General features: G+C 40.5%; 1 protein-coding gene and 13 non-coding genes across 14 annotated transcripts; 13 read left to right on the top strand and 1 right to left on the bottom strand.

The window, feature by feature from the left end:
* Positions 1-223: 223 nt before the first annotated feature.
* On the bottom strand, positions 224-23,316 carry LOC119744705 (probable cationic amino acid transporter). The gene is made up of 10 exons (XM_038220777.1): positions 23,125-23,316; positions 22,799-22,950; positions 16,737-17,099; positions 7,595-7,831; positions 6,774-6,982; positions 5,912-6,047; positions 5,158-5,377; positions 3,904-4,739; positions 2,883-3,004; positions 224-2,398 (listed from the first exon to the last, which is right to left on the bottom strand). The coding sequence occupies exons 3-10, from the start codon at positions 16,999-17,001 to the stop codon at positions 2,303-2,305; spliced, it is 2,121 nt and encodes a 706-aa protein (XP_038076705.1). The 5' UTR covers positions 17,002-17,099; positions 22,799-22,950; positions 23,125-23,316; the 3' UTR covers positions 224-2,302.
* On the top strand, positions 18,016-18,098 carry Trnal-uaa. The gene has a single exon. It is a non-coding gene; the product is annotated as a tRNA-Leu (tRNA).
* On the top strand, positions 18,182-18,254 carry Trnak-cuu. The gene has a single exon. It is a non-coding gene; the product is annotated as a tRNA-Lys (tRNA).
* Positions 18,345-18,417, top strand: Trnak-cuu. The gene has a single exon. It is a non-coding gene; the product is annotated as a tRNA-Lys (tRNA).
* Positions 18,502-18,574, top strand: Trnak-cuu. The gene has a single exon. It is a non-coding gene; the product is annotated as a tRNA-Lys (tRNA).
* Trnak-cuu lies at positions 18,663-18,735 on the top strand. The gene has a single exon. It is a non-coding gene; the product is annotated as a tRNA-Lys (tRNA).
* Trnak-cuu lies at positions 18,827-18,899 on the top strand. Its single transcript has one exon. It is a non-coding gene; the product is annotated as a tRNA-Lys (tRNA).
* On the top strand, positions 18,988-19,060 carry Trnak-cuu. The gene has a single exon. It is a non-coding gene; the product is annotated as a tRNA-Lys (tRNA).
* Trnal-uaa lies at positions 21,270-21,352 on the top strand. Its single transcript has one exon. It is a non-coding gene; the product is annotated as a tRNA-Leu (tRNA).
* Positions 21,447-21,519, top strand: Trnak-cuu. The gene has a single exon. It is a non-coding gene; the product is annotated as a tRNA-Lys (tRNA).
* On the top strand, positions 21,605-21,677 carry Trnak-cuu. Its single transcript has one exon. It is a non-coding gene; the product is annotated as a tRNA-Lys (tRNA).
* Trnal-uaa lies at positions 22,047-22,129 on the top strand. The gene has a single exon. It is a non-coding gene; the product is annotated as a tRNA-Leu (tRNA).
* Positions 22,212-22,284, top strand: Trnak-cuu. The gene has a single exon. It is a non-coding gene; the product is annotated as a tRNA-Lys (tRNA).
* Positions 22,361-22,433, top strand: Trnak-cuu. Its single transcript has one exon. It is a non-coding gene; the product is annotated as a tRNA-Lys (tRNA).
* Positions 23,317-24,602: the final 1,286 nt, after the last annotated feature.

The following is a 24,602-nucleotide window of genomic DNA, read 5'->3' on the forward strand; positions in this document are numbered from 1 at the left end:
GTTGTACAACGTGTGTAATTCTTTTCTTGTTTTGCATGACATGAACCCCCCACCCCCCTTCCTGGCAATGAGAACTCCCAAATAATTAAAATCTAAGGATGGAGGATTAAATTTCATCATCCAAATTGATGTTCAATTGTCTGTGAGAAAAAAAAATTCCACTCTCTTTAAACTCGTAAATTAGATTTAATATCAACTCTCAAGATAAGACCATACTATAACATTTGAATACACACCGTGATCTTTTTATTGCTTCTAAACTGTTAACACACATCTAGCTAGCGTAATTATAAACCTCTAACATTGCAAGTTCACATTCACTACAAAAATAAAACATAGAGGGCGCTCTTTCATTCAGCGAGTGAAGGACGGTTCCCACTCGGCGTTCATTTCGACAATTTTTTTTCATAGTTGAATGAGTGACAGCCTCAGACGCGCTAATTTCATTTATTTCATTCTTGCTTACCCTTGGTAGATTAAAATATTACAAGAGGGGTTAATTTTATGGTAGGGGATTTTGTGAGTTATCTCCACAAATCCCATTTCGATAAAATACAAATTTTAGGGAACATAGAACAATTAGCTCCTCGCTGAGAATAATGTCAAATTTCTCATCAACTTTTTAACTTCAAAAACAAAAAGTCTTCCTTCTCACACGTAGTACCTGTCCAAGATGTAAGGTTCCACCGGCCGCCTTACCTCGCATCAGCTCAGTAGGAGGGCGGTGATTGGCTATGCATAAATTAGGCCCTCATTAACATTTTACAAAAGGGCATCATTTGTTTCTCACATGTCAAAGAGTTTTAAGCAGAATCAAAAATTCACACATCCACATTTAAGTCCATTCAAACTTGTTACCAAAGTAAAAAATAAGTAAATAAACCACACACAAAACAGACACAGGCCACAGTTGGCCTACTAATTAACGCATCATTTTAACACACAGCAGGTGAATTACTATAAGTATTAGCTCTTCTATACGCCCGGTATATATGTATATATATCACTGTAGTATATAATATCTAAACATAATACAAGTACTCCTATACAATGTATATAGTCGCATACATCTATTATATATACATGTATTGCACAAAGCTCTAGCACAATTAACATTTTAAAACATGTTATAGGCCTATTATAGCCCAAGTAGGCCTATATGACAATACCAACCAATTGATACTGGATATCGTTTTTTGTTTTTTGTTTTTTCACAAGAAACCAAGGTAGAGTTAATGCCTAAACAATTATGAATTAATTATCAAATAGTATTTCGTTTAAAACTAAAATTTGCTACGAGCTTTTTTACTTGTGAATGCAGCGTTTTACTCCATCATGGCTTCTTGTGACGGCGCGTGACTACATAGACATAAATTGGACGCATTTGTGCGTAGGGTCTACATGGGGCCACTTTTGTCGTTTTCCTTTAATCAGTGCTTGTGCGTTTCCGTTTTGTAATGTTCCCTTGTTGCTTTGCCTTTGTGAAAATCTACCCAGATCGAAACTTTTACCTTCAAATTTCTAGCTTTTATCATAGTCTTCAACTCACCTGTTCTAATGTTGCTGAATCAGTCTTCCTTGATTCCTTTAAGATCTCATGCGCCAAAATCTAGGCTTGTAAATTTACTCTGCAAGACGTCCCAACACGTGGTATGGCTACTGAAACTCCCAGATTTGCCGCCATGAAAATTTAAAGACACACACCACGATTTGAGCGCCCTCTACTGGTTTTAAAAGAAAACGTTGGCCTCGTTCCATAACACCCAAGTTATTAAACCCCTACATACCCGTAATCTTGACAATTTGGTTATTTTTCCAACACGTACATTTTTTTTTAACAATATTAGAATTTTCTATATAGAATGGTTATGCATCTGCATTAAATTTTCGGCCTGGGTGTCACAACAAAACAATAGGTCTAGATTACGTTATTATGCCCTATTATTCTGCAGCTATGCCGCGACTTTAAACAGTTCATCATTTTAGGACTTCCGTTTGTTAACCCTGAACCCTTGATTTGTTATTGACCTGCACTACTTGTTTAGACCTAAAACTCCGAAACGCGGTTAAAGGCATGTTGCTTTCTAATTATATTGTATGCCTATATTAAAATGATCATCGGATGATCAACCATTTTGTGTGACGCAAGGTGAAAGGTCAATTTCCCACGAATTCCACGTTAATAGTTTACGAGCCCCCTTTTTACCAGGCGATTTGAAATGGGTACTTATTGCAGATCATGGTCAAATTGCACTCATGATTGTACATGTATATAATGCCTATATCTAATCATTCTACACTGCTAATCAGACTCTAAATCGGCGACTGGTTCCTTGTCCCCCTCGGGTTTCGGAACGCTCTTGGCGTGGGCGGGCACCATACTGGTTTCAGTCGGCATCTGAATGGATATAAAAAATCAAACCTATCAGTGAAACTCACAAAAGCAAAAGATACAACAAAGAAAGCCCTCTGTTGACAACTTATATTTATTCTCACAAATTAGGGATTTGATCTGATTTGATTTGTTATATTTCCATTCATCATAATTGTAATAATGAGCATTTTAATTAACAGACTTTACAAAACAAATGTGATGAATGGCGAAACAAGTTGCGTAAAAGGTGGTCAACGGGAGACAAGGCAGATTATTGAGACATTTGAATGTCTCCATAATGTTCCAAGTCCTATTTCCAGGAATAACTATTTTGTGGCAAAAAGCCTAAATCAAATCCTCGTGACGCACAACCAAAATTTTATAAAATTTGGTGAGGATAGGTTAAGTTTGGTTTCGGATTGAGTGTCATTAAAGTTCGGATTTGTTTGTGCACATTGCTATGAGAATGTCTCCCATAGCAGGTACCATTTCCCGTAATGCTAATCACCTCCACATCCTTAGCGTCCATTAAAATCGCTTCTTTCCCTCCGGTACTTCCCCTGCTGACGTCATGATGTCTGGCTTCAATGTTGCTGTTCCAGATTCCGTACCCGAAATAGATAATAAGACCTGCAGTGATGGAAAGCAAGTGTTTGTTGTTTTGGCAACGTTTGGGTCTTAATTGTATGGATTCACTCAAATGTATTCGAAACACGATTATTAATTATATCACTAAGTCAAAATGTCGATAAGGCCCAAAAAAAAGTCTCCGGTTTCTGGTATGGAGCTTGCCCAAAAAGTGGTGCGGCGACGCGGCTTTTTTTTTTTTTTTACCTGATTTGTTTGCTTCAAATGTCGGCTGATGACTGCAAATGGTGCCCAACTAAACTTAGTGCAAATATATGGGAGTCCAGAGAGGCCACATAAAGGCTTATTCTCGACCATAACCCAATCTAAAAACACGTTAAACTTGTGCAGCAGCAGGATTCCAGTCAAACCAGTGAGTTTGGCGGTTTTGAGACATCATTTTTCATTGAAAAAAAAACGTTTTCATTTTGCCGACGCGCATGGCTACGGCGACGCGCGCGCATACCAGAAACCGGAGACTTTTTGGGGGGCCTAAAGCATGAACAGGCATGAAAACTTAAGGTCGGTAAGAATATATTTGGATCGCGAATAAATTTAAAAACCTGGTTTGTTTTAAAGGTGCATTTAAATGATATCTTTTGGTGCTCCTCTTTATCTTCGGTAACATCCTGTCGCTTTAGGAGTTTGATTAAAATAAGTTCATTGTATACAGCCATAATTGCTAGTTTGTGTTGTAATTCTTGAAGAGATACGAAGTCAACCGAACGCGACTAACTTTTAAATCAGATGAATGAAGTAGGAGACATTTCTTACAAAACATCAAGCTTAAGGCAGAAGTTATGTTATCCAGAGCAAAGCATTTATGCATGCAACGGACCAATCAGAAGATGGAAAAACCGACGAACAAACAAACGAACACAAAAATAAACAAACAAACTTACCGGCTGCCATCCAGATGACAAATCGTACCCAGGTGAGAGGCGACAACTTCAGCATGAGATATACGTTGACGAACATGGCGCAGAAGGGCAGCAAAGGGACGCAGGGCGCCATGAACGGCAGCTTGTCGGGATTCTGCGGCTGTTGGATGATCTTAAGGATCAACCCAAGCACGCCCGCTAGCACCACCAAGAAGATGATAATCAGCCACCATTGATCGAGAAGCTGCCTGCCGAAGATGATGATGGCGTTTAAGATGAAGAAGGTGAAAAAGAGACCTAGCGTTGCCATGGTAACCACGCTGCCAGTGGCGCTGGTAGGGAGCGTGGTTTTGTCTGGAAGACGCATGAAGACCCGTAGCCGCTGGTAACAGTCGTAGAGAAACTCGCGCGTGCGCGACAGGTAGAAGTGCCATTTGTTGTAGTTCCGGAAGGAGTCGGCCTCCGGGTCGCCCTCTACGGCCCCGTAGCTTCGAGTGGCGGGGTCTAGGGTCGGGAGTTTGGGCAGGAGCTGCTCGGGCCCCGCCTCTTCAAGAGTGGGCTTGGTCTCTGACGTCTCCTCCACCTTACCCTCGGTGATTTCATCGTCGTCATCCTCGTTCTCGAAGGTGTCGTAAGGCAGGCCGTTGTTCAGGCCTCGCGCAAGATCCAAGTGGGGCTGGTAGCGGAGGATGAGGACGCACATGGACACGAGGGTGTAGGCTAGGAGAGTGCCGATGGACATCATTTCTATCAGGTCCGCTAGGCTGACCATAAGGGCCAAGATGGCGGCCAGGAAACCACCGATCACCGTGGCAACAGCTGGAGTCTGGGTGATCTTGTTAACACGAGCCAAAAACCTGTCCAAGACATGAAGTGATATTTCAAAGATTTTTTTTACAAGGTTAAACAAATAAGTAGAAAAATGCAGTTAATTTTTTAGCGAGTCTTTTTTTTGCCACCTAAGGATTGGTTTTGTTTATACAATCTGTACCTGTCAAAATCATTGCAGTTTGACTGAAAACGTTTTTTTTTTTTTTAACGCATCACAAGTATTTCTCTGTTTTTGGAATCTGTACATATTTTCTGTATGCAAAGTACCAATAAATCGATTCTCTAGTAATGTGTCCGAAACCAATGTAGCAGTTTTTCTGCGGGGACACAACATAATCAAGAAGGCACAATACAGACACACACGCCACAGCTTCGTCAAAATTGAGAGTTCGAGACATCTTCCCAATAAAGGAAGGTCCTTGCCAGAGCTACTGACCATCGTACCTGAACAACAAACCATCAGTGGACATGGCATAGATGACCCTTGGCATGGGGAAGAGTGACCCTAGCAGACTGACCGTCAGCCCAGCGATGGAGCCGATGGCCACGAAGTACTTCCCCGGCTCCGCGTGGTTCTGGACGAACATGTCCATCAGAGGTGCCTCCCGACCGATATCGTAGTACGGAACTGCAAGAGTCAGGACGAAGCTCACCGAGACGTAACCTTGACGTCATCAAAGAAAGAATAAGGTAGAAGATGTATTTGAGGAATCTTTGCATCCAAACCGCTTTATTTTTCGTATTACGGTCAGTTGTGTATCTAGGTTCCAATGTTATTTACAGGAGGCCGAGGAAGCTTGAGGCTCCATTTTCGGCAGTGAGGGGTGGCTCTCCATGGGTTTGAAAAAAACCTGTTTTTGGCTCCTCGTAATTCTGCCATTAAGGAGGGGTAGTGGGGGTTATAGGGGCGGGCCTCAGGCCTCGAAAAGAGGGGGAGAGGTCCCAGACATCTCCTATTCACTTTGTTGTATAAAAAAACTCACTTTAATGCTGCGAATGAGTTTTAAGTGGTTCTCAAACCCAAACTTCATAACTCCATACATGGAATTCAGATCCACAATCCGGATGTTTGACATTCGAAATTAACAATCTGCTTAAACTTAAGAGTCGTGGGATTACTTGAAAAATGCCATATTTTTGATGTCTTTGGTCAACATCGCCGACTTGTTTCACGGCCAGTACAAGTAGAATTACTTACCCACGAGGCATATTACCAACGAGAGCAAGATGGCTGTCGGGATTGCTTTGCTTGGATTCTTAGCCTCCTCTCCAGTCGTTGCAATGATGTCGAACCCGATGAAAGCATAGAAGCAAGTGGCTGCTCCTGTCATTACCTAGGACGTCAAGGACATCAACAACAGACGATTATCATGAGAAATATTTATATTCCAATCTTGTCTGCACTTGTTTTTCAATTCAAAGAAAGCATATTAATTAAATAGCCACATTCAGAAAGTTTTCGCCTATGACCTACTAACATTTAAGCTGAAGATGTCTTTATATTTTGGCTGAAGATATCTCAACTCTTCTTTGGTTGGTAGTTAGCCATTAGCTATAAATTCTTCGCATGTAATAAGCCTCTGTAATAATGACGTCACACTTTGTTTACGTGTGTGTCTTCTTATGGTGCTCAGTGGACCGTGGACCCCCACTGGCTCCATAGGAAAGTGCAAAAGTAAACAAAGTGTGACGTCATTAGTACAGAGGCTATTTGATGAGTGGGAAAGGTTAAAAGGTGGAATTTTTGTCCCACCTTTCGTCAAAGTCTGTGCAATTCTCACAGAGTTCTTGTGATGGATTTGTTCATCGTCTCACTTCTAAAGGTGGCGCAATAGTTAAGCACTCATCAACCACATGTTCAAAATATGTTCGACTCAAACTAGGGGGCTAACATTGATTGATATGCTCTAAAAGGATTTTTATTCTTACTGCCAAAGTTGAATCAATTTCAGCAACTCATTATTTTTTTTCTTTACGTGAAAAAAGGTGGGGCAAAAATTCAACCTTTTAACCTTTCCCACTCATCAAATAGCCTTGCTGCCCCCTATCGGCCGACCTACCCCAGAGAAGCCGAATGGCAGGAATCCATTCTCGCTCCAATTGTTTCCGTTAATGAAGAAGAGCCCTCCGACGACCATGAAGACCCAGATGGCCAGATTGATGGCGTTCAGGATGTTGTTGAAGGTCACCGACTTCTTGACCCCGGCTGTCACGATCAGAGTCATGATGATGGCGATCACCATGGCAACCAGATCTGGGTATGTTTCGGCTGTGGTGAGTAAATATTGAGAAAAAAGACAGATTTTGTATCGGTTTTCTGAAACTGGATGATCGATTTTAAAGATGGTGATGATGGAACAGAAAATGTCTGCAATTTTGGTCACGGTGGCGGTGATAGTGGTCAACATGGTTGTGATGTTGGTGGTTGTAGTTGAGTTTGTGTCATTTTTCTTTTTTTGAAGCAAGAACGTAAATAACTAAATCAGATGTACTTTTGATCATCTAATGGCCACATCAGTGGAACACGGTAGTACTGATGAAAATCAATTCGTTTTGGTTTATACAGGGGAAAAAGTCACAGATCTATTGCATTCAGAAGCCATTTTGGAGGTCTGTCTTGTGATGTTAATTCCTTAACAATGACCGCACAAAAGGTCTACTCACTGATCATGTGCATCCTATCCGGTTCGTTAGTGTGACGTCACTTCAGTTTAAACCACGCCCACTGCACATTAAGTAGTTGGAACCATTGGAACCGGAAGCTAACGCAACTTGAGTGTTTAGCCAATGGAAGCTAGTATCAGTGGCGCGTGCGCGTGTATGACGAAGTCACTCACGAACCGGCTAGTGAACAAAAGCATTGATCTGAGTTTGAACTCACTGTGAATGCCGAAACCGCCAACGTGGTCCATCATGAACTCGCTGATCTTGTTGGTGAAAAGCGAATCCAGACAGCTGCTCAGTGCGCTTGCGCCGGCCGCTGTGCCAATCAGATACTCGAGGATCAAATTCCAGCCAATCACGAACGCCGTGAACTCCCCGACTGTGACGTAGCTGTACATGTAGGCGGAGCCTGTGGTCTTTGGCACTCGTACTCCGAATTCACCATAGCACACACCTGTTAAGAGACAAACAAATCAATTCAATTTCATTCATCATTTTGGTTCACATATCGATCAACACGAGCTTCTATAGTAAAAGTATAATAAAAGCAAATCAGCTTATAAATCTAGAATGTTGGAAATTTAGGGTATATTTATTTTGTTTGTTCGGTGAGTCAGTTTTTCATTCAGTGACGTCATCGAGGGAAATTGTCCAACACGACGGTCGTTTAATCCTCTGAGTTAAATGTTCTGTGTTGAATTGTGTGTAGTATTTTAGTTTAATACGTCGGGGGCAATCGTTAACTCCCAGCTTCATGTGGAAACTGTTATGTTCAATTTTCTGTTTTAAGTAGACGCTTTAGTCATGGATTGGTAAGACGCCTATCGAATGAGAAAATGTAATAATGTCTTAAAAATGCACACGGGTAGGACATGTTCCGTTAGCTGAAACTCCCTGAACGGTGTTTGAAGATTGAGACCTCAACTTAACACGGTTCATTTCTATCATCATCACGATAACATCAACAGGGTTTGTAAAGGTTTGGAGCCCGTTTATGCTGAAATCTGCAGCCTATATTTCGGTCGCATCTTATGTTACTTAGTGAATTTGAAAGTAAAGAACCGTTCATTGAATGAACGAGAAAAAAATGAAAATATTAAGTACCAACTGTTTTTAACGGAAAATTGATGCAAGACCATCGACCCAAACCATGCCCGACAAACATAAATGTCAAAGGAAATTAGGGGTAGGCTTATTTGAAATAAAAGAAACCGTTCATTGAATTAACCAGAAAAAAATAAGATATGAAAATAAGTACCAACTATCTGATGACAGACTATCGAGGGAATGAAGCCTGCGTAACCCACACCATGCATGCGGCAAACGGAAATGTCAAAGTTGATTTCGACGGTCCATGCAACCGGCTAAAGCAAATATTTGTGGGTTCTGATCGATTAATGCTTGTTCGTCACCCCAGCCCTAAACAGAACTGGACCGACTATTTAATCACCTAGGATTGACATGTTTTTCTATCGCTAAAGCCAGCTTTTTGTTTAACCAGGGCTCCTAGTATAATTGATGAAGGTGACGAGACAATAAGATATCAATAATCCGATAGACTTTTTGCTTGACGGCTGTGTCTCATCTTCATAATTAGGAGTAGGCCTACACTGGAATCGAATGCACATGTGCCTCGTTCAGATTCTAAATATGATGTCTTAATTTTGGTGAAATTGAATTGAAACCGACATGAATTCCAGTCTTAAGGAATCAAATCAGACATACACTTTTAAAAACATTTTTTAATCAAATTATTTACAACTGTCCGAACACATAATAAATGAGTAACTGGCTTCTTATAGTACGGCAGATAGGTGATGGGATTGTGCCTTTGATGATACAAGTATGGCATTTTGCACACAGAGCATTTCATGAGAAAGATATTTGGCTGTAGGGCCATCGCCGATTTTTCCTTTGACAAAAATATAGGTATAGAATTACAAGCAATGGCAGCCATTTTGAAAATTTTGAAAATTGCTTGTTCTGTTATTTTAGCTATATATAATTTTTATCTGCGATGGCCCTATAGCCACATATCTTTTTTAAGACATACTTTTACTGTGTGCCAACTGCCAAGTGCCATTCTTGTATCATCAAGGCACAATTCCCCCAAATATTTCCCCTATCTGTACCACTATAAGCATCACATGAAAATGTACAACCTGTATACATGAATATGAAACAATTGTGGCCAGGGAATATCTATCAATGAATTGTCTAAGTTACTTAATTGACTAATTAAGGTTTATAAATAAACTACAGCTCTGAAAGAAATAATTGAAATATTTGTTGAGAACATTATGTTACAGGCAGTGGAATCAAGGGAAATCACAGACGTAAATGATATGTCTAGTTAACCCACGGGGTTCATACTTATATGACAGGATCCGCTCTGATTGGACCGTCCACCACGGCAGGTGTCTATGGTGGAATATTGGATCAGATTGCCTAATTGAATTTGTGCAGTATGTGGCTAGGTTTGGGTCAGTGCGTGGGCTTTGAATTACATTAGGGCGGGCAGAGGCTAGAACTGTACTGAAAATCGTAAGATACCTTGATGTAGACATAGCCCATCTTTATTATAGGTGAGGTTCGCTTGATAATAATTTTGTTCAAAACATAACAATTCAAAAAACATCAAAGGTAACAATACTTTTCCCCTCTTTTCTCTGTTTTACAGATATCTTGTTTGCTGCTTCCATCCTGCGATTGTTTTCGGAATATGAAACTAAAATGATCGCGTAACTTGAAACCTTATCCCGCAATATGGTTATTTATTATTCTTTTATTTAATCATTCAGCTAATGCTTTTTATAGCATACAGTATTTTTTTCAATTTATGCAATTAATAGGATTCCCTTCTTCTTTTTACGTTTTCTCAGTCTTTACAAAAATATTTTCTTTCTTAATGGCCCCAGCGTTGTACACAGATTTAGATCGACAATAAGCCATCTTTTATACCATGTTGGCACATTGTTTCCCATTGTTTAATTAAAATTTGCCATCAACAAATTGTGTGTACGTCTGTATATAATATTTTACTTTGAGTTCTTACATATTCATTTAGATTTGCATATTAAGACTTTGTGCATTCTTCTTGTTAATTCCCAAAAGGTACGGGTCACATTATTTTCAGACCTGTATGTATAGTTATAATAGGCGAGTTTCGATTGATTTCGGAAGCTCAGATCACACCGCTCGAAATTCCGGAATTGGGAAAGAAAAAACAACGTCTGCCATGCCTGGCACCTTGCATCGCGCGTATCTTTCATCAGGCCCTGATGGAAATGTCAAGTGCATTGCACCGTATGCCTGCATACTGAAATTCTAATAATGATAATACGGGGGGGGGAGATGGTGGATCAACTGACAAACTGATCGTGGAACGAAAAATGCTCTCCATGACGACAACTGAATAGTACAGCTAGTACCAAGCACCACAAGAACCCTGCAAAATGGAGGATATACAGAAGCTATTTATTCTTCGTTCGAGACTCTTGGGATGAAAGTCAAAATAGGAAAATTTGAGAAATGTCAATGATCGAGGGACCGTAATCCGACCTGGATTTTTTTTTATTTGAGAAGAGCCATGCCTACGAGAATAACAAAGTGATATGACGCTTATTCGATCTGTAACCCAAATCAAAATACTGTATACAATTGCACTATAGTATACCAGTGCATGCCTGAATTTCCACCCAAACTGACGAGCATATAATAAGTTCCGCCATTTCGAGAGGAGATCGAGTCTCATAATTTAATCATTCCGACTCATATCATCATCTTTTAGTCAAAACAAAACATCATGAACACACAAGTTATAACGACTCCTTTTTTCGCACGTCGGTATTCGGGCAGAATAAAATATTAATGGAAATGAGAATGATTTCAGAAGCAAATTAACCAACATCATTATTTGTGCATAAAATGTCGAAATACCTCAATGGTAATTTTATTCGTGAGGGGAAGGCTCATAGAGTTAGTCAGCAGGTGTGATATAATCCATCACGATGGGACTTTGGCAGCCAGGCCTCTTAATGGGTGCGCGCATCCCTCTCTACTGCTGCACAATTTTGTTGGTAAACATGTATAGGCCTATAATGTCTTTTTAATCGTGATTGTAATATCAGCCCTGAGGGTGTAAAAATATACAACGCATTGTGTTTTCCTTTATTTTTTTTTCCTTTTCTTCTTAAAACAAAGAGCGTTTTTAAAACAATGCCGAAGTGTTGGTACGAAAGGCGGAAGATTACTCTACATCCCTGCCTAAAGTGAAATCTAACAAATAAAACTTGGTCCAGTTTTATTTGTTAGAAGATCAGTATTTGAGTATCATGGAATATTTCTGAGGTAATTGGTATAATTTTGATGTCTTAATATTTTTAGGTGTGTTATTTTGTTGTTTTATGGATAAACCATGATATCAGCTATTAGCTGCGAACTGGTACAATAAATATTTATTTATAAATTTAAATTAATACATAATATTATAATTATAAATTCAGATAAAAACCTGAACTACAGGCCCCAAAGTAGCTCTTAAAAAATCCATAACGCCCAAATCATCCCCATGCATGTGTGACTGCACTTGTCTTACTTTTACATGACGATGCTTTATTGTCAAAGCCCGTGTTGGTGAAACCATGTTTAAAAAAAATCTTTAATTCAACCTAACACCCAGGTCTAATATTATAAGCCTCTCCTCGAGCATTGAACCCATGATGAATAAGAAATCGTTGATTTTTTATTATTACCGGAAATTAAAATTTGCCCTACGCTCGGAGCAGCAGTGCTCCAAACGGCTGAGTTATTTATGCACATCGAAGCACATGCACATGACGCAGATTGCCATTTCTCCGACCAAGTTTGTTTTGAGGGACAAATTAATAGATGTATACTGAAAATATCTGAAGGCATTCCAGTAAATTAGCAACACTTTGTCTCAATGTTGCCAATTTTCTTTATCGGCACTCGCCGATTTAAGAACAGCTGCTGGCAGAAAGAAATAATGAGGCAAAACTAGAACCCAAAGCCCTAAAGAAACCTGGTTGGTTTCAATGTCGAAACAACAATGTTGTTTCCAATTCATACACCTGTATGCAACTATTGTCCGTACTGTAACTGACGAAGAGTTTCGATTCGTATGATTAAAATTGTATGTATATTTTCTATAAATTGAAGTTAAAAAAGTGATCGGTAAAATTTTGCTATTCCAATAAAAATTTTAACAAAGTATTTTGAGTAAAATATTTAGGATTATTTCTGATTGACGAGTTTCCAAAATTCCCCTCGTTTTTCAAAGTCTGTAAACCGTTCATTTTGGGCACTCAGAGACAGATCTAGCATTCAGGAAACGGGGGCGGAGAGGGGGGGGGTGATATGAAAGGGGATTGAGTGAAGGTGACGAAGGCACGCCCCGCTAGGGGTTCAGGGCAATACCCTCCTCCCCCCCCCCCCCCCCCGCCCAAAAAAATGGGAAATCTACGATGTTTTTCCCTGTATTCTAAGGCAATTTGAGAATACATGTAGGAACTTTATCATTCCATTTATTATTTTTTAACATTAGTCACCGACTGAAAGGGGAGGAATGGCACCCCCCCCCCCCCCGCCACTGGGCAGCCATAAACTAGTCGTCTGCTTCGTATACGCCTGACAATTTTACGGGGCAATTCATCTAAAGGGTGCACACCTGTAAATAGGCCTTAACCCATCCGCCGAGCTCATGAATAAAGTTATACCCTCAAAATATTCTATATTAGAGAGTTCTGAGAGCCATAACATTGGGGAATCAAAGAGATATGGCAATGAACCTTTGGCCCGGACTCGGGGCTTCCAATTCTGAGCATTTTGGATACAATTGGCTCGAAAGTGGCGCTTTTTTGCCATATTGTGGAGGGATCGTTTTTCAAGATGGCTACCGTTCCGCTTTGGGGAAAATAGGGGTCGTCTTCTTTGGGCGAGAATTTCTCGAAAAGTCAATGGTCAACCCACCAAAAAATGAAAAGAAATTGAAAGATGACATGTCGATCATAATTTTTCTGTGCAGCTTAAATACCTGTGAGAGTTCTGAGTATTTTTAAAAGAATTTTGAAGTATGGGCATTTAGCACTAGTGGCTATGGGAATTTTTTTGCACTGTTGCACCCTTATCGACAATATTTTGCATCTTCGCTGACAACCCGTGGCAGTATTTTGTCGACAATGTGTTCACCGGGACACTTCGTGCGCGAGGGTGTTAACTTGAGTTGAAGAGACTAGAGATGACGCCATTTTCTGTCCTGTCGTATTCATTCTCCATTTTCTGCCGAGAAGAGCAAGTTTGACACTATACATCATTTGGAACCGAATGTTGGCGCTGTAATTTTTTATTTTGGGGACATCACATGACTGCGGCTTTATCGACTTCAGAATTTCGCTCGTTCCATAATTGCACCATGCACAAGTCACGAAAACAATATTTTACAGGCTTAATGTATTATAGTGCCAAACATGTTGTATCAGATGAGTGAAGAATCATAATCGTATTGACAAATAGTGGATAAGTTAAAGAATTTGTTTATCAAGTTACCAGCTTCATTCATAAATAAATTTCGTCCTTACAATACCTCACACGCAGAATTAACATCAAAAATCCCTCCCGACCATCAATTTGTGATCGACGGATTCCCCGATCAGTGTGTCGTATTTTGCCTGCTTGCTTAATTGACGTAATTGTTCCCATGCCTTTGTTGTCAACTGTCGCCGCTAATTGGCAATTCTTAAGTGACGTTGGCGCTTGCGAACTGTCAGCGGTATACTGCGTCAATAATTGCTCGAGGATGCCGTGTGTGATTGTGTGCATGCATGCAAATTTCACTGAAAAAAAATGTCCTTGAGAATTATGACAAATACGGAATAAAAATTCAACCTGCGGTGTTCGTTGCTAAGGCCAAAAAAAAAAGTCTCCGGTTTCTGGTATGGAGCTTGCCCAAAAAGTGGTGCGGCGACGCGGCTTTTTTTTTTTTTTTACCTGATTTTTTTGCTTCAAATGTGTGCTGATGACTGCAAATGGTGCCCGACTAAACTTAGTGCAAATATATGGGAGTCCAGAGAGGTCACATAAAGCTTATTCTTGACCATAACCCAATCTAAAAACACGTTAAAATTGTGCAGCAGCAGGATTCCAGTCAAACCAGTGAGTTTGGCGGTTTTGAGACATCATCTTTCATTGAAAAAAAACCTTTTTCATTTTGCCGACGCGCATGGCTACGGCGACGCGCGCGCATACCAGAAACCGGAGACTTTTTTTTTTTGGCCTAATGGAGGTGATGGGCATTTAGAGCCTTTCTTACGAGCTCAGTTATCAACATGGCGGCTGATATCACGTGATATTTTAAGCGACCAACCAGAGGCGTTGTCAGCCTTCAAGGGTCCATGCGATGAATGTTTCTTAGAAACACATTTTGCACATTTTCCTACTCCTCTTAAATGTATGAAACTATTCGAATCCCTTTTTGGTAAATTTTATTGTAAAGTGCACTTTTTTTAAACATTTAACATTTTCCATGCTCTTCCGGACAATGGCGAGCGTTGTTGTTGTGATGTCATTTCAGGGAGACACTGTTCAGTTTAGGAGTTTTCTGTTCAAATGGTGAACCCACACATTTGCTCATTGAAAATATTTGTGAGCAAACTTTGCTCACTGGCTAACTGCCATGTACTGACACAACAACGAATCATCAAAGAAAAGAAAATTCATGTCTGCAAAATATGCAATAATCTAGCAACTTTTTTTGTGTGCTGAAACATCTGTATCATTGAGGTGTTAATGACATCAACGTTTTGCTCATGAATATGGAAATCCGCATTAGCATAAGAACAAAAAAAGACGAAAACGCCCTTGAAAATAAAACAAAAATTGAAAATAAGGTTAAATGGAACACAAAGGTGCATTTTCAAGGATTGCATTCAAACAATCACATTGCACGGAACACACCAATTTACATTTCGAGATCAAAATGAATTTCAATACTTGCAAGTTGTTCTCAATTTGGCTTTGTTTTCTCGATCCTATTCACACTGAACTAAAAAGACACGGTCCTCGAAATGAGATAAGAGATATTGATTGTCCTTGTCATGTAGGCTACTGGCTGATTCTTATTTGATTGGTACGTTTGGCCGACTGCGAAATAGAACCAAGTGGGCGTCAAAACAATGATTTAATCTAATCAATTCATTTAGTCTTTCCCGACTCAATTCCCTAATGTTTAATTACATCACTTCTCAGCTCATTGTTTCTCAGCTCATTGTTTCTTCAATTGTTTTAATTGCAAATGCCACGCGAATAAAATACGTCAATAAATGTCTCTTTGTATTTCCACAATCATGGCAATAATTCCATTCTGACCAATTTCTTCACCCAAGATAAAGTCAAACTTTGATTTTGGGTTAGATGAAACAAATGGCTAAACTTGACTTTACGTCTAATATTTCGGTTACTGATTACCATAAAAACCAGTATTTTAATTGATGGATCCCATTAAATTTTGCTCGGGTGCATTCGGCGATAAATGAGCACGGTAGGAGTGAGCCCGCAATAGCATTATATTACAGATCCACTTGGATACTAAACCCCCATTTTATACATAACCACGCCCCTTGCTATCTCACCGCTCTGAGATAGTTCCCCTTTAAAGACGATTATTGCAGAAATTCCAAATGTCAACTAATTCCTTGATCTAGTGTGATAGAAACATTTATTCTGCTCAAAAGGCAGTGATGTTTGCAATGATCTCAAACCACTATACCGCACGACTCGCTGTAAACACACCTTCAACATCAATGGCAAACATAATCATTGAACGTGGGGCGCTTACTTTCAAATTTCTCAAATGGGCACGTTTCATGATGCTTGTACAGAAAACCGGCATTAATTGTCAACATTTTGCTGACGAGTTTTTTGGTCGCGCGTTCACTTTTGTGGAGGCCAATCTCAATTGTGACAATGGCAAATACGGTCGACCGAGTCAGAGAACTGTTACTTTATTACTCAAATGTTTATTTGCAAAATCTTAAGTTAACTCTGTATTTTGAAAAAGTTCATGAAAACCACAACGGCGAAACTTTGGAGTGCCAGTCTCATAATACGACGGGTTGTCTATTCTTTTCAATGAGGCATTTCTCATGTCTGAGACTTTCAGGGGATTTTGAGCTTTTTGGGCTTCATGGATCTCGGGGTCGTATTTCAGGGTAAAACTTGTTTGAGGCATTGATTTTTGTTGATTCATTGATTTTTGTTCGTGGCTGCAAAGGCAAAACTATGTCTGTTGTTTCATTTGTTTCCAAAAAAAGGCACTATTTCAAGTGAACGAAAGAACTTACCTGACAAAATAGAGGCCAAAGCTGCCACCGTGAAAGACAAGATAACGCCAGGTCCAGCCATCTCCCTAGCAACCAGACCCGAGACAACATACATGCCCGTCCCCATACAGCTCCCCACCCCTAGGGAGACAAGGTCAAGGGTCGAGAGACACTTGGACAGCTTGCCGGGCACCGAGTCGCGGCGAGTGTTCATGCCGGAGATGTCCAGCGATTTGACGCGCACCAAGCGGCGCACGATGCTGTCCACAGCCGACCGGAAGCCCATTTTGTCGTCGGGGTACGCGCCCTTTGCAAGGTGTGGTTGCAAGCTTTAGCTCTCGTCTGGCTCCTGGATAATGGTGTTGCTAATCACTGAAGTTGTCACTGCAAGTAACATTAGAATAAGCAAATGTTAGATATTCTGGCGCAGCTGTTAATTTGTGTCAATAAAAATGTGCCAACAAAAATCACATCAGACTTGAGCAAGTCTAATTCACAAGTGACAGTGGGGGAGTCAGCCAGTCGGTCAGTCAGTCAGTGAGATAGGTACAAAAAAAAACACATAGGCTGGCCCACTCCCCCCAGCCTATGTGACTAAAAGACCCATTTCACATGTTATAATAGCGCCCTCTACCTTGGCTTTGCGAATAATACTTCTGGTTGAATAAATAAGGTATTTTGGGCTTTCGAAATCCAAATTCTGAACCACTGAATCAAACATAAACAATTGTTCTTACCACTGGCTTCATATCAACCGATTAAATGTTCCTCAAAGCATAACAGGCACCAAACTTTAGCTCAAATTCCTGAAGTACAGTTTGGGCCTAACATCCATTTCTTTCAGCCGAAGAAAAGGCCCATCAAAGATTATCATCATGGCACTTGTTTACGAATTTCAACCTTTTTTTGGACCATGCACAGCACCCCTTTAAACGATTGATTTACCACTTAGCTTCGTTGAACATCATCCACTATACCACGCAATTTGATTAATCGCGATTTAAGAAAGAAAAAAAAGAGGAAAAAAAAAACTATTTCCCCCAAGATTTTTCGTCTGCTCCATTTCCACTGCCTCGATCCATCGGTTCCTTGAAGATTGAGAACCCAGAATAGACAGGAGCGGATGTCGGAGAGAAATAAAGTCGTTCTGGGTCTACTGTTGCTAGTCGCTTGGGGTATGCCTTTATGGCCAGCAATAACAGTTATGAGCATCGGCAGCTGACGTCATGTTACTATCCGGCCAAGATTTCGACTAGGAGAGGGCGATGTGTTGCTGTTGTTTTCAGTAAATTGATGTGGCACCAAGGTGGCCGAGTGGTTAAGGCGTTGGACTTAAGTTCCAATGGACAGTAGTCCGCGTGGGTTCGAACCCCACCCTTGGTAAGTTTTTTCTTCTTCAGATATTACCGTTAGGTGATGATATCTGGCTCTAATATTCAAAAGTAATCCCTATGAGCATGCGGGAAGCCTGGTTAGCTCAGTCGGTAGAGCATGGGACTCTTAATCCCAGGGTCGTGGGTTCGAGCCCCACATCGGGCGATCATAGTTTTTGTTTTCTTTCCTTGTTTTTTATGTATTCACGAACAGATCTGTCAACGTTTTGAAATGAAACGTCTCTGTGAAAATTCAGCCTGGTTAGCTCAGTCGGTAGAGCATGGGACTCTTAATCCCAGGGTCGTGGGTTCGAGCCCCACATCGGGCGATGATGGTTTTTCTTTTCCTTTTTGTATGTATTAATGAACAGATCTTTAAACGTTTTGAAATGAAACGTCTCTGTAAAAATTCAGCCTGGTTAGCTCAGTCGGTAGAGCATGGGACTCTTAATCCCAGGGTCGTGGGTTCGAGCCCCACATCGGGCGAGCATGATTTTCTTTTCTTTTCCTTGTTTTATGTATTCATGAACAGATCTTTTAACGTTTTGAAATGAAACGTTTCTTTAAAGATTCAGCCCGGTTAGCTCAGTCGGTAGAGCATGGGACTCTTAATCCCAGGGTCGTGGGTTCGAGCCCCACATCGGGCGATCGTAGGTTATTTTTCTTTCCTTGTTTTTTGTATGTATTAACGAACAGATCTTTAAACGTTTTGAAATGAAATGTCTCTGCAAAAATTCGGCCCGGTTAGCTCAGTCGGTAGAGCATGGGACTCTTAATCCCAGGGTCGTGGGTTCGAGCCCCACATCGGGCGAGCATGGTTTTCTTTTCTTTTCCTTGTTTTATGTATTCATGAACAGATCTTTTAACGTTTTGAAATGAAACGTTTCTTTAAAGATTCAGCCCGGTTAGCTCAGTCGGTAGAGCATGGGACTCTTAATCCCAGGGTCGTGGGTTCGAGCCCCACATCGGGCGATCGTAGGTTGTTTTTCTTTCCTTGTTTTTTGTATTCGTGAACGGATCTTTTAACGTTTTCAAATAAAACGTCTCTTTCAAAATTCAGCCCTTAAAAAAATGGTCAAAATGGTCAGAAATTACCTCAGATCGCACCACAGAGCATCTAGAATCCAAACAAATTTCAGGGCCCTTAAGCGGGCCCCGAACCCCACGCCGTAATTGTTGGACCCACTTTTAGGGGGACCAAATTTTTGTTTGCCCCCCCCAAAAAAAAAAACAAGTTGTGTTCTGGTTCCGCCCCTGATGCGTGGTCTCCTCCCCGTAAAAATTCTTTACAAAATGTGTGGGAAATTGGCTGCCGTCTCGGCGCCAGTGGAGGAGGCGGTGAAAACGAATTGCTCAATTGAAAAATGCATTACCTCCCAGACAAGCAGAACGCTGAATGCATTTGCGGCCGTTGGGTGAGTGGGGGAGGGGGGGGGGACTGGAGTTTCGCCTTAAAAATCGATTCGTCTCGCGACGGAAAATATAGCGCAGTGGGAATATACAACCGAATACTTCGATTATTCGATGTTCCCTGGGGAATCGACTTCGCAAGAACACCCAAAGCCGATTTTGTGCGCAACCTGTGTTTATGATAATCACAGCACTGCTCGAGACATGGTAACCGAATACTTCGATTATCGGCTGATCCTCTGGGAATCGGTCGGCCGTCCAGCTCGATTTGTATGTGTCAGCATTACTGAGTCAGCGAGTGTCGACTAAATTGATGCTCGGAATGACAAGCGGATGAAATATCAGACTCGAGTTGCAGCCCGAGGAATAGGCTTACTTCGAAATGATGATGAGTTTGTTATTTGGAGTTTTTACAAGATCTGTATGGTGATCGTTTAAGTAGATTGCATGTATATGGAAATGCCGACTTGGTTTTTTTTTTTTTTGGTACTCATGGTCAGAGTCTGTACAGTTAAGGGACATAATTACCATGGACGGTTTATAAAAGGGCGATGCCGCTTAAATTCTGATAGTCATACCTGTTTGTGATAACTTTGTTTTATATAAAATCTTGTCGTATAAAACTTTATGTAAAAAATATCGTAATCGACACCGATCACGTTTGCCTGTACAATTATGTATGTGGACTTATTTACCGCAATACTAGCTCGATCTAATAAGCAATATTACTGGTTTTGAGATACCCTAATTGGAAGTCCAAAGTATTAGGTGTTACGTCATTCGCTAAAATAAAACAGATGAAGCCGAACCGTAAATACGATAATGAAATAGCCACATAATAGGCCTACTCGATGACACGTTTCGTGGAGAAAGAACTTGGTTGACACTGACGCTATTTTCAAATTGACGGCAGTTATCGCATTTTCGCATTAGCACATTTCTGAACTGTTTCTATCACGCATTTTTGTTACATGTCATAAAAGTATTTTGGTGTTTTCGGTGTTACCAAAGATCTCAATTGTTTTCCAGTATTTTGTACGTCCCACAGTCCCTGCAGGTTTATGGCTGTCTTCTTATGATGCTTTCAGAAAAGAGTGGGAAAATATTCCGTTTGACGAGTGGACGACAGATGGACACTGTTGACTCTGCAATCAACGTCTTCATTAATCTGTCCACTGGGCACTCAAGTTGGATTAGACTTGTCTCGTATCCTAGATACATATACTTCCAAAGAAAGGAAGATAATGGAAGGACTAGGAACGAGTCTAGGTTGTATTTTAACATTCAGTGATTTAAATTCTCCAACACTGACATCGTGCATTTCCTTTTCACCCAAAACCAAACTGGAGTATGATACTATGTTTATGACCTTTTTGTCACTATTAAAGCAAGATAGTTTACAGCAATAATGACTGTTAATTATGGGTAAACCGTATTTCATATCGAGTAAGCAGAGTTCGATACCAGCCAACTCATGGGTTTAATACTGTTGAGATTGGATGAATGCAAGCAAGTTGGTGAGTTGGGTGATGGGGGGGGGGGGTCATTACGTATAATTATTCAAACTAAGGATCTCTGGGTTTTTCTCTTTAAATTCACCTAAAACAGAGCACGTATGATCAAAAATGTTCACAGCGCAAAGCACCTTCAAACAAATTTTTAAAGGTGTTCACATTCTTCTTTTGAAACACGACACTTTGGTTTTAAACCAAACGGCAATTACTGCCGAAAAAAAGAACCAAAATTGATATCAAATTGTTTGATCAACAAGACCAAGGTGGCCGAGTGGTTAAGGCGTTGGACTTAAGTTCCAATGGACAGTAGTCCGCGTGGGTTCGAACCCCACCCTTGGTAAGGAGTTTTTGTTTTTTTGCTGCTTGCGTTTTTAACAAGGAAATTGTTAATTGTATATTTTGATATTCTACACTTATTAAAACAATAATGTGAAGCCCGGTTAGCTCAGTCGGTAGAGCATGGGACTCTTAATCCCAGGGTCGTGGGTTCGAGCCCCACATCGGGCGAGCATGGATTTTTCTTTTCCTTGTTTTATGCATTCATGAACGGATCTTTTAACGTTTTGAAATGAAACGTCTCTTTAAAAAGGCAGCCCGGTTAGCTCAGTCGGTAGAGCATGGGACTCTTAATCCCAGGGTCGTGGGTTCGAGCCCCACATCGGGCGAGTATGGATATTTCTTTTCCTTGTTTTATGTATTCATGAACAGATCTTTTAACATTTTTAATAGAAATGCCTCCATAAAAGTCATGTTTGATTTTGTTTTACAAAAAAAAGGAAGGGATCTAATACATGGGATATTGACTAATCCGAGCAGGCTATCACTGTTTACTCAATTATTGCGATAAAAATTGTGCCAGTTTTTTATTTTGAGTTCAGAGGCAGTGACACAATTTCTTCGCCATTGCAGGGGGCTTTCGTGGGTGTACATTGCAAGCCTGCACGGATTAGTCTCGGGCTAATCTTTTGAACATGCACAGATGTTGATGGATCTTTGTAAATATTAATAATAGTCATTCAAGATACTGAAACACCACCAAGGTGGCCGAGTGGTTAAGGCGTTGGACTTAAGTTCCAATGGACAGTAGTCCGCGTGGGTTCGAACCCCACCCTTGGTATTTAAAGTTTTTTTTCTTCTTCAATGTTTCTTCTCTCATTTCACATGTCTTTGAAAAGAAGTGTATATCGAATTGATGTGAAGCCCGGTTAGCTCAGTCGGTAGAGCATGGGACTCTTAATCCCAGGGTCGTGGGTTCGAGCCCCACATCGGGTGATAGAACTTTTCTGAAATAACATAATAAGGTTCGTAAACACATCTCTTTTTAATGCATGTGAATAAAAAGATGTCAGCCCGGTTAGCTCAGTCGGTAGAGCATGGGACTCTTAATCCCAGGGTCGTGGGCTCGAGCCCCACATCGGGCGAGTATACCCCCAACCCGGGTGGTCAACTACCTGTGGTTACACAAAAATGATTTTATAAACAAACATCCTGACACGATTTGTGAGGTTTTTATTAGGTACTATGTTTTTTTTACATCCTGCCCCATCCACACTCTTGGGAAACAGACCAAATTATTGACATTTATTTTACATGATGTACCGACACAATTTTTTTTTTTCAAACCAGATAATTCCAACCAAGAACTAACGAGAAGACATCCATCACCGCCTTATTATCAATTTCCTTATAATTTACTTCAAATGTATTCCCCATCAACCGCTCATTTTGATAAATCAGGCGTCCAACTGTTTCTGTCTATGAAAGGGTAGAAAATAATTGAACTCACCTGTTTCGTCGCCATTTTCAGACCATTCCTTCACCAACTGCTAGATCTGCCCCTATTAATCCACAGTGCGTAAACCTTTAGTGCCGACTGCTATACAGTTGTGTGCGCACACGCCTTCACAATGCACAGTGATGCAAGCAAGGAGTCCCAACCTAAGCAAAATAAAAATCATTAAATATTCACCGTCCTCCGTCAAAAGGAGCCTCCTATTCGTTTTTTTTCTTCTCCCTCTCTCTTCTTTCTCCTTGAGACTGTTTCCTCCTTTTGTCCTCACGCCTGATTGTGCAGGGATCCCTGAGAATCACAGAGAAATCCAAAACACTCACCTTGAAATTTCTATGTGGTTTCCCCCAAACAGACCGTTTGTCAAAACCGTTTGAGGGTATGAAACGGTTGAGAACACGCATTGGGTTGAATTTGAGCTTTGGAAATTATGGAGGCAAGCTTTTGAACACCTTGGAGGGTTTTCGAGGGGAGTTTTCAGCGTTGGTCCCTGTCTGCGCCTCATACCGCGGTAGTCAATTAAAGGGAGGAAATTATGCGCGCCTCTTGACCAGTCTATCGCCGTCACTGCTCTCCTAGGCATGAGTAATGGTGGCCATGACAACGCGCATGCGCCGTGAGACGGGTGATACCTTGGTCGTTTTCTACCCGTTGATGATGAGGATAAATTGGATTGTGAGCGGCTGGAGCTCGCACATTTGCCGCCAACATCTCCGTTCTGTTTCATGTTATGTACTGGCTAATTTCAGTCTGGGCACTTGCGACAAAAAAAATCGAAGATGTCTCGCGATGTTGCCTGGCTTGCAATAATTATTTATGTTGTTAGAACAAAAGATCTAGACCCTTAGCGACTGTTTCATGTTTCGTTGATAAATATTTAAGACTCAGAAATCCTCAAAAGTTTCTTGCTCATTGTGTCATTCCCGCAAATGAAACATAAATAAATTTAAAAAAAAAAAAAAGGCAAAACAAAAAAAGCCCAAAACAAAACGTACAAAAATTCGGACAAAATGTGAGTTTGTAATTAACTCGATTTGTATGACCACATTATTGCTGTCCAATAGGCAAACATTGATTACGCACAATGGATGTATGTTTTATCCAAATTTTCGTGTGCAAACATTTTGCACGCACGTCGGCCAACAGCAAGGATATTTAGCAGACACCTTTAATCGTTTCCCGCCAATTCTCCATGGGAATAGTTTTGAATATTTATCATGCCATAGCAACCTCAGTAAAATATTCATAAGTTCTGAATTAATCATCTTTTGGCTTGTCATTATACGATATGAGTAACCGAAATGCCAATGCACTGTTTCGAGTTGTAACTAAAAACATGTTTAGTCCAGTAACTGACGCGAACCGTGGGTACGTTCATATTTTCTAGGTTTAATTTCTGAAACCAAATTGATCTCTTTTTTTGTCTGGGTCCGATAGATTTTTGTCGACAATCAAATTTGGCCACACTTTTTCCTACAAAATGAAAAGAAAAAAATTCTTTGAAGTACAAATAGAGACGTAGTTATACCCTTTTCTATTGGGACATAATACACGATCGCGTCAAACAGAACGTACACAATGCCTGATCAAAAAGGGCAACACAAATACACAATAAACGTATCAAAGTTTGTCAATAACAGCAATAAATGTATAATACAAAACAAAACGAAGGAACAAACCATTTTCGCTCCAAATAGAGCAAATGCCATCGTTTATTCCAGATATGAAAACAAAAACATAATGCCCCTAGCACCTTTAGAATAGTTTATACTGTGCGTGTGTGTGCGGTTTATTCTACACA

This window comes from Patiria miniata, unplaced genomic scaffold (genome assembly GCF_015706575.1).
Source record: "Patiria miniata isolate m_02_andy unplaced genomic scaffold, ASM1570657v1 HiC_scaffold_7, whole genome shotgun sequence".
In the NCBI taxonomy this organism is placed as follows: Eukaryota; Metazoa; Echinodermata; class Asteroidea; order Valvatida; family Asterinidae; genus Patiria; species Patiria miniata.

Excerpts from the sequence above, each read along its gene's own strand:
- LOC119744705 (XM_038220777.1), bottom strand. The coding sequence starts at position 17,001 with ATGGGCTTCCGGTCGGCTGTGGACAGCATCGTGCGCCGCTTGGTGCGC. Across the intron at positions 6,048-6,773 it reads TGCCATTCGGCTTCTCTGGG|GTAATGACAGGAGCAGCCAC; the intron begins GTAGGTCGGCCG and ends TTGACGTCCTAG. Across the intron at positions 4,740-5,157 it reads ACTGATGGTTTGTTGTTCAG|GTTTTTGGCTCGTGTTAACA; the intron begins GTACGATGGTCA and ends TGTCTTGGACAG.